We start from the raw sequence: 10,429 nt of genomic DNA on the forward strand, positions 1-10,429 counted from the left end.
ATCAACACAATCTCATCGTACCATCAACAAAGATATTGTGTCATCTGGCACTCATATATATATTGTCACATGGAGTTATAATCTCTATTTATTGTGTTCAAAATTAAGGAGTTATATAAATATATTTCTTCTAGTTGTTAAAAGAACTGACCAACATTTCGCCCTTAAAAAAAGGCATATGAAATATAAATTATATGGTTTTATTTTATAATTCACAGAAGTTTATGTGGCAATTCACATTAATTAGTGGGTCATTTTAATTAGTTTAATTTGATAAAAGCTGTGAAACTATAGATTAAAATATTATACAATTTTAAGTAATCTAATCAAAAACATGACACTATCTTTCATTATCGTAGAATATTTTAATTGAAACAATATGTACAAAATAAATTTGTCACAAATAACCATCAATTCAAGAAGTTGTTCCCAAAACACTGCTATAAGTCATCTCTTGTTTTGTTCAATTTTTCTTTGTAAATGATTTCAAATTGATATCTACAGTTTGCAGAGAAAGCTCAAAGTAACATGGCAGATGTCAATGAAAAAAAAAAAGAAAACTACAGAAGTAAATTGATGATATTTGGTGACCTTAATATGCAAACAAATTATTTTGAGTAATCCATGTGTAACTGTACTGTCTGGTAGATAAATTTTGAAAGTTGTATTGAATTGACCATAAAATATATTTAATAATCCTCACATTTTTAAGTGAACTTTAAAAAAAAGATAGCTATTTCCTTATCCTCATAACAAATGAGCTACTTATATAACAATAACAAAGTAGAAAAAAACAAACAAAAAAAAAAAAAAAAAAACACCATGTCATGAAAACTCCCACATTGAATAAACAGGTCATGCATTCATCTGAATATTTATGCTTTTCAATTATATATATAATTATTGCATTTTGTATATCTACTTAAGCCAAAGCGATACATTACATGGTACAAATCATCTTTAAAGAGAATTTTTAAAATAATTTTAATAAATGCCGATGTTAAAACTCTAGAATCAAAACATGTGATAATTTCCCAAAGATCATATCAGTGCTGCTGATGTAGATGATATGAATTTGACAGGTATGGATGGTCAACCTGTACAGTTACAAATACAATAAAATACGAAAATTCTGCAGTGAAACCTATGTGAAGTATCAGTATAGAAATATAAAGCTTGTTATCTAGACTCCAGAAAAAAAAAGATACCTATAAAAAAAAACAACAAAAAAACTTTTAAATCACTTAAAACATAAAAACATATTCATAGTGTTCTTTCAATTGCATCCAAATTTTCACTAAAAAGGATACATTTCTAAGTAAGCATCAAATGCCTTAATGTGAACTTCATTTCAAAATAACAAAATGGAAACTGCACCTAGTGGAGAAAGTATAGTAGCCTATGTAATACAAATTGACATTAAAAGTAAAAACAAAACGCAGTAATGAAAAGGCAACAGTGCTGAACAAAAAATCAAGAAAAAAAAAAATCATCCAGAATACCAGTCATACATTGCACTGTTATTTTAAAAAATTAACACGTGTTATGACATAAAAGACTTAAATAATAAAATAAACATAAGATATGTATAAATATACAGCCACATGGCATTTCATCAGTTTTCATTACTAAGCAACAATATTTTAGCTGTAATTATCTGGCAGTAGTAAATGTTAAAACATCTTAAACTGTTCAAAAGCATCTTTGACAAAAAAAAATCTATAAAAAACAAACGAGCCAAAAAAAAATGACTGTAGACTTCATGAGTAAAATAAATCATTTAATAAAACAAATTGGTGTTCAATGACTGATATATTTCTATGGTTGTATAAAGTTAGGCAAAGGCACCATTCTTTTGTAGTAGAGCAAATTATCAGACAGAAGGAGTTTGCTTTGGACAATACAAACATAATTCTACTTAATGATTATCACTTTGGTATTATAAAAAGAATCATCTAGCCAAATGTATATTACAAGTGTTCATGAAAAATATGCAACAAAATAAATAAATAAAAGTTCATATTTTAAAAAAAAAAAATTCTTTATTATTTAGGAAAAGTTCCTTTTAAGGAATTCTGAGCAATTTTTTTTCTTTACTTAGTTTTAAAAAACTATAAGTTGGGAAAGAAAATCTTCTTTCTTTTTTTACATGTGTATTTTAAGTCAACCTAAAACACCATTGATAAAGCCCAAAGTAAGTTAAACATTGATCATAAGGATAGAGCATCAATCAAATTCTGGTATGTCTTCATATGAGTAGCCATCATATCCTTTATAAGCATAGTAAGCAATACGGACATGATAGACTCCAGGGATGAACATTAAGGATCCCAGCAACAGTAAAGGCCATGTGCGATCAGAATACTGGGAAAGAAAAAAAAAAGAGCATTATTAGTAAATATAAAGTTTACAAATGGCAAATACAGTAAATAATCAAAATCATTAACATAATCTTTATAAGGGCATGGTAGCTGATTGTAAAGTGTGTGGCTTTTGATCTGAGGGGTCGAATCCTTGAAAAAACTATGTTCTTAAAATTCAGGATTTTTAAGGATGCCCTAAGTCCACCCAACTCTAATGGATACCGTTCATTACTAAGGTAAAGCCACATGACAATCTCTTTAATTATATATCATTGATAGGCTTTATATGAAATGCAATGATTGAAAAATGAACTTTACTTTTTGTTTCTCACTATTATAATTTAGTTTTGTTCAGTTTCTAATTTTTGTTAAGACGTAAGTTCACATTGCAAAAAGGGCAAAGTTACAGTTTATTGATATTAAACCTAATGTGGAAATCCTTTACGGTACACAGCATACTTTATACAATCTAGACTGATTCAAATAGTAAAGATATTAAATTAAAGAACAAGTAAAGCTTATTTGAGCTAACTGCACATCACTATACAATTATTGTACACCATTCATGACAAGTTTAAAGGATTTTTTAAAAATCATCAAAATCAGACAAAATATAAGATTTAAAATGCCTGAAAATGTATAAAACTGAATTCATTGCTAACTATTTATTTGTATGCATCAAAGATGTCGAAGCTAAGGGGAAATAATACTTTTTACTTCTAAAAAAATAATAATTATGAATTACCTGAGCATTTATGTATCCTGTTAACAGCAAAGATCCCACAATAATAAGAACACTACCCACAACAAACAGGCCAGTTGCTAGTAAAATTGCTCTGTATGGTACTTTAGGGGGTGGTTTTTCAAACTAGTTTTAATAAAAGAAAAAAAAAGACAGCACATTTAACTGACTAAAAAAAAACAACAACAAAAATTATAAAATAGTATATTTTCAAGCATATAGACAGGTGAATTAAATATTTTATCAAAATTAGATGACAAATTAAACTTAACGCAATGTTTCAAATCAAATGTAATCTACAGGAACTAAATATCAAGTTCTCAGAGTATTTTGCACTGTAGTAGTTAAAAATGTTTGAGTTTTGAAATGCTAGCATTTTTTGGAGAGTAAAAAAGACATTTTTTGTGTCTTCTAACAGTTATTACTCTGTAAGGCCACAAGTAAAAGTTCATAAAATATGTTTTGTATATGTCAGTAGTTTTTATGTCAATACAGTCTAAATATGTAGCCTAATCTTTTGCTTTAATACATTTATTTGCTACCTTTAAGAGTGAAGTTGTCATATTCATCCATAAAAGATACAGCTTTTAAAATTCTTTTTATTGAAGCCGTTTTTTTTTTGTTGCTATAGATGTTTTTATGCAACTTTTGAATTGATTAATATGAAGCTTTGTGGGATAAAACTACAATACAGATAACTCGGGAAATGAAAATGTTTGACATTACAGATTTCTTAGATGTTATTTATATTATTTTAAAAAACTTAAGTCATGAAAAAAAAATATAAATAGATCAGGTACCTGAATGTCTACAAATCCATCTCCGGCTACTGTGTTGTGGAGCCTCTTATACTTGGAAGAGATTTTGTCTACAAGTTTTCGAGGCATTATCAATATCTTGGTATCCGCCACTTTAGTATTGCAAATTTCTACATTAAATCTTCATATCTCTGTCTCACAAGTGAAAACTGCAGAGCTGGTGAGGTAATAATAAATGATAAATAATCTATACTTAGAAGTATTACTATATATGTACTTACATCCTAGATGTAACATATATATGCTATATGTAATGGAATAAGAAATGTGCATTTCTTTGTGAGAGCTTCTGAGTTTTTGTTGCTTTCATTATAAGTGTTTTTGTAAATTTTTGTTTAATGTTTTATATTTTAATTATTACTTCTAAAGTCTTCTAGGTGAGGTTTACTTTTTAGTCTTTCCTGAAATGTCTTAAGTTTAACAATTTAACTAGTCTAGAAACTATGGGTTCTTTATAATTAGTATGTTTTCTTGAGAAGAGGGGTCCCAAACAGAGGATACATTTAATATATATTTCTAATAGTAATAGTAATAAAGTAACTAGAATAGATCTAAAAGGTTAAATAGCATTCTCGATCTAGTTATAGATCTACTTCGTCTATGATTTAATTGTTTAAAAGTAAAACCTAGCCAAGATTAAGCATGTATCATAGTCTAAATGTATGAATAATGAAGGCTATGTATTTTTGATAATCTGTCATACCTTTTGTATAATACTATAAATAGATCTAGAAATAATTTCAACAATTTTGAACAATAACAATCATTTACAATCACAATGTCAATGACACTGTGTAGTCATTGTAGACATCATACTAGATCTAGATCTATATATAGATCTAGAGTAGATTATATATTATATAGTCTATATACTCATAGACTCAATATTTATAGTATAGACTCTATAAATATAGTCATTGATCAGCAATTCATCTTGATGATCTAGGACTCTACGTTAAATATTATATGGTGACTATGGATTATCTCATGGAAATGAGAATGCCTGGCCATTAGCTGTGGTCGGAACAATGTCGCACAGACAATGTGACACATCAGTTCCCCCTCTCCACACAGCTGATGTATCCAAAGGAATGGCAAGTGCTGACAGTTGGGGTCAGTGGCATTGCAGGCTTTATTATAGGGTGCTGCAAACTGCCTAAGCCTAAGGGTCACCCGCTCTTGATTTTTCCTAAGGCTTAGGGTTGACTCCCAAAGCCTTTCCCATGATTGGATATCATACTTAACTTACTAACTTAGAGTAACTATACTTATAGTATAGTCGCTATACTATATTATACCATATAGTCTATGTCTATATAGTATATATAGATTCTCTTCTATATGTCTATAGTATATTGACTATATCTATCACTATCTGATTTACATTAGTGTCATTATTAGATCTAGTAATTTACTATCATGATAATCTACTTAATTTTAAATTTAGAGTAGACCAGCTGTCACTGCAAGGCAGCCAGAAGGCAGGGGTTTGAGTTTGAATTCAGAGTTTTCCTTCTCCTAGTCCTAGACCTAGTCGTCCTAGACTCTAGACCTAGAATGTCTGAATGATAGTAGACTATGACTATGACTAGTCATGTCATAGAGTTCATAGATGATAGAGTAGATGTAGTTTTGTAGATCTAGAGAGTCTATATATATATAATATATAAAAAAAATAATTAATTAAATTATATATACTATATATTATATAGATTTAATAGATCTATGTATATTATATCACCTTTCCGACAGATGTCCAGGTACCAAAAAGATCTATAGTCTATAAGTAGATTAGATTTTTTATATCTATGACAATGAGACGCTAAATCTAAAGTCTAGTGTAGAGCTGAGTGGCTGAGTCTAACTAGATCTAGATCTATGTTTCGGATCGGAAATCAACAGTCCATTTGTCAATACAGGCTTAACTATTTTCCCTACATTGAAGAGTCTTGACAGCTCTCTCACTGAACTAGATCTAGATATTTTAAAAAGACTTAAAAACAACAACAACAGATATATTTAGATCTAGCAGCTAGTAAATAAAAAGTGAAGCTAGGTGGTTAAGCAATGAATGATACTTACATATTATTACATATATAATTTATACATAATATAAAAAACAGCATTAGGGAAAAAATACATCACACGTAGGCCTACGCTAGTAGTTTCTATGTCAATTCACTTTCAGAAATTACGATTTATGGGCAGATGTTTCCATGGCCAATGGTTAACGAGCAGGGTGTCATTTGGCCAGCACAACGGCCAACCACCTTTACTTTCCCCAACTAAAGTCAGGTACCCATTAGAGTTGGTGGAATCAAGTGTGCCCTTAAAATCCAGAATTTCAAAATCCTAGCCACCGAGATTTGAACCCAGCATCTCAGGTTCGGAAGCCAAGTGCTTATAGGCCTATCTATTACCCATTTAGCCACCACAATGGGACACAATTTTAAGGATAGAACAAAGTGATTTGAATATAAAGAAATATGACACTACACTAACCAGTGCATAAACCAGTAACCCTTCGATACGAGTCGACTTCTCCGCATAGTAGCAACGCAATGCTAATCGAACTGACTTCTTCTCTAGGTCCTGGAGATGTCCAAAGGAAAAAAAAGGCTTTTGGCATGATATATGGCCACCCTAGAAGTCAATGGTCACATGCTCTGCCTAGCTCCGCCCCACCTCGCCACGCTTGTCTTCACCAACAATTTTAACAGAGCTGACATAGACAGTCGTTATGCATATAGGCCTACCGGTATTAGATAAACAATGGCTCTGTGTATCTCTCACTATGACAAGTGGACAACATAAATACATTAGGCCTACCTATAGAAACTTCTAAGTAGGTAGCAATCAATCCGTAACCGTAAAAATACAAATGTGAAGCTTAGTTCTGAAACAATGAATGATGCAGACATATAGTACATATATAAAAATAGCACTAAATTTTTAAAGAGAGTAAATAGTTAATTAAATATAACGAAGTGAGAAATGCCTTGTCTTTTAACGTGGTCTAGACTAGAGGTTAGTTTGCTTAGCATTGCATTCCTACTAGGCGAAGTTGTCGTATCTTAGGGTCACTGGTTCGTTCCCTGGCCAGTGCGCTCACGACAAATAGTTATAGAAGACCTGACTGCAGACCTGTGACGAGGCTAATAACTATTGGTCTTGACTGACCACTCGTTTTCACGTCACAGTCTGCAGTCAAACCTACAATTACGATTGGTCTCGGTCCCTCATCTTAAAAAACTTAAAAATTGCGTTATCATAGTTTATCATGATCTCACATTTTAAGTCGCTTGAAATAACAATATAGGCCTACATCTAAAAATTTTTTTTTTAAAGTATGTTATATGCTCAAAACACATTTGTTCAACACATACTTACATTTGTTCAACACATACTTACATGTCCAACACATACTTACATTTGTTCAAAATATACTTACATTTGTCCAACACATAGGCCTACTTACATTTTTTAACACATACATTTTGTTCAACACATACTTACATTTGCTCAGCACATACTTACATAAGTTCAACACATACTTACATTTGTTCAACATATACTTACATTTGTCCAACGCATAATTACATTTGTTCAACACATACTTACATTTGTTCAACACATTTGAAACTATACGACATTTAGAAAACGCATGCTGATATTTGATTTTTTTCTTGGTGGAAAGGGGAGAAGAAGTGAATGTCTACACACACACAAAAGAATAGCATTAGCCTATTTTAAATTATTATTAGAAGAAATTAAATTAACTATTTGCCCAAATATTTAATATTCTACAAAATGTTCGCCCGTCTTATACCATTAAATCTTAGCTGTTGGTCCTGATGTGAAGGTGCTTTATATAAAATGATCCCTATTAGCTCTGACACCACTATAACGTTCAGTATTAGGATCTCACTTTAATTCCTAGCATTATCAGTGTTCAGACAGTATCTTCAGATTCTATCCTGCTAAGCCTTTTATTAGAAGAAATATCATGGCAACATCTGGTCGTTATTTTCGTTTTCTTAATGAACACAATGTGGTTAGTCACAGCATAGCCGGCCTTAGGCATAGTCAAATCCGGCAGCCGACTAGGGCCTCCAACTGGTGGGTGCCTCGCAAAGGACTGAAAAAAGAATTTAAGAAAAAATTGCAAAACTTGGATCAGATGTCAAAAGTCCGAAGAGCACTATGACTTTAGGTCTACTTTTTAACTCTGTTTCTCTACTGTTGAACATTTAGGGAAATCGATATATTTCTGTTATTTGTCGATTTAGACACAGGCAGGTGTTTATTCAATTGTTAAGCTATTTCATTTTTCGTTTTGTTTCTTTTTTTAATTTCATTCGGGGCCACCAAATTCACTTCGCATAGGCTTCCAATGATTTAAGGTCGTGCCTGGTCACAGCTCTGAGAGTCAGCGCTTATAATGAAAAGCATTTGTGATAGCCTATATACATGGGCGTAGCCAGGGGGGGGGGTTCTTGGGGTTCAACCCCCCCCCCCCCCCCCCCGAAATGAAATCCCTGGGGGGGGGGGGACGGAATTAAGTGACTGATTTTTGCTTTCATTTTGTTTATTTTAGGTGAGATTTTAATACTAAATCATCACTTACGACAGCACAGCCGAGGGGGTTTTGAGTTAATAACCCTCTACCAGGGGGTTTTGAGTTTAAATCCCCCTACCAGGGGGTTTTGAGATTTAAAAAACCCCTATCAGAGGGTTTTGAGATACAAATCCCTCTACCAGGGGGCTTTGAGTTTAAAACCCCCTACAGGGGGTTTTGAATTTTAAACCCCCTACCAGAGGTTTTTGCAGTTAAATCCCCCTCTTCTATAAAACAAAACAAAAAAAAAATACAAACAACAATCCCTACATTCCAACAGTACAGTTAAGGAAGATTTTAATTTTAAACCCCCTCCAAAATTTACGATAAACCCCCTCTTCAATATAAAAAAAGCAAATTACATACTCAAATCTCTATGAGGGTAGCCAAAGGGGTTTTGAGTTTAAACACCCCCCCCCTCCAGTTGGCGGTTTGAAGCTAAAAAGTACCTCTTCAATATAAAAAAAAAGCAAATTACACACTATAAAATCTATGAGCGTAGCCAAATGGGTTTTGAGTTTAAATCCTCCTCCTCCAGATGGCTTTTTCTTTAAAGTTTAAAACCCCTCCAGATGGTTTTGAGTTTAAAATTCCCCTACAGAGCGTTTAGAATTGAAAACCTCTCTCTTCAATATTATTTTAAAGCAAACTACAGTCACCAAATTCTATGATCGTAGCTAAATGGGGTTTTGAATTAAAAAAAAAAAAAAAAAAAACTCCAGAGATTTTTTAGTTTAAAACCCCTCAACAGATGATTTGACGAAAAAACTTTCCTTTTCGATATAAAATCTAAAGCGAAATACAGGCATGTAATTCCAAGAGCGTAGTCAAGAAAGGTTACAAATTTCTACCAGTGGCTTGGGCTCCATTAATAAAGTGTGAATAGTCTTCTGCCGAAATTGAAAAAAATTAAATGTGGCTCAACAAAGATGGCTAAGACAGATTTTAGGAGCCAGTCTTAGAGATCGGGTCTAAATCAAAAAAATCATATGCCGAACTGGGAGTCGAATCCTTAGTAAGGTTGTGACAGAGCGTCGCATGAGGTTTTGCGGACATGTTCTCCGACAAAATGAATTATAATAAGAGTTGTGGAAACAGCTTGCCGGAAAATGCGCCGAACGGCGTGAGATGGTCTAAGTCAGTAAGAATAGCACATTAGGTTTTTGAAATAAAAAATTTTAATAGCAAGATAATGCATTGTAGATGCCTTAGCATATGAATTTTGTTGGCTTTCAATACCAGAAATAGTGCTCGGCGGCGGGGCTTCGCCCCTCGCTGGGGGAGCGCTGCGAACTCCCCCAGACCACCTTGCTAGCAAGGGCGGGGAGTCTACGATAATCAATAAACTTCTTCCGAAAGGGTCAGACACACACGCACGCACGCACGCACGCACACACACTTACACACACACACACACACACACACACACACACACATATATATATATATATATATATAATATATATATATAATTTTTTTCCGCGGGTGGGATTTCCCTCCCCCCCAAAACCCCAACCCAAAAAAATCCTGGCTACGCCCATGCCTATATATATATATATATATTATTTAACATCTGCACTATTTCGGTATTATTTTTATGATAATCCTTTTGGATCAAAAAAGGAATGGAATTTGTTTTTCTGCTGGCCTGTTGGTGCCATCTAACCGGGACTGGTAAATGAAAATATTGCGGCCTATATAGCAGAATGTTAAATTTAATATTGACATTCTGTAAGCCCTTTAAATGTGTTAAAGTAAGTAGGTCATAGCTAGGTCTGCGTAGCGGCGTTGTTAAATACTGCACTGTACCTATATATTTGAACTCTTGACAACCATACACATTTGATTTAAGTCTATCTATAGTTAAAAACAATAGGCTACCCTGAAC

General features: G+C 32.7%; 1 protein-coding gene across 1 annotated transcript; it reads right to left on the reverse strand.

The window, feature by feature from the left end:
• Positions 1 to 345: 345 nt before the first annotated feature.
• On the reverse strand, positions 346 to 5,846 carry LOC106065908 (transmembrane protein 230-like). Its single transcript, XM_013224827.2, has 4 exons — positions 5,665 to 5,846; positions 3,906 to 4,080; positions 3,109 to 3,231; positions 346 to 2,364 (listed from the first exon to the last, which is right to left on the reverse strand). The coding sequence occupies exons 2-4, from the start codon at positions 3,990 to 3,992 to the stop codon at positions 2,227 to 2,229; spliced, it is 348 nt and encodes a 115-aa protein (XP_013080281.1). The 5' UTR covers positions 3,993 to 4,080; positions 5,665 to 5,846; the 3' UTR covers positions 346 to 2,226.
• Between the last annotated feature and the right edge of the window lie 4,583 nt (positions 5,847 to 10,429).

This window comes from Biomphalaria glabrata, chromosome 1, assembly GCF_947242115.1.
Source record: "Biomphalaria glabrata chromosome 1, xgBioGlab47.1, whole genome shotgun sequence".
NCBI lineage: Eukaryota > Metazoa > Mollusca > Gastropoda > Planorbidae > Biomphalaria > Biomphalaria glabrata.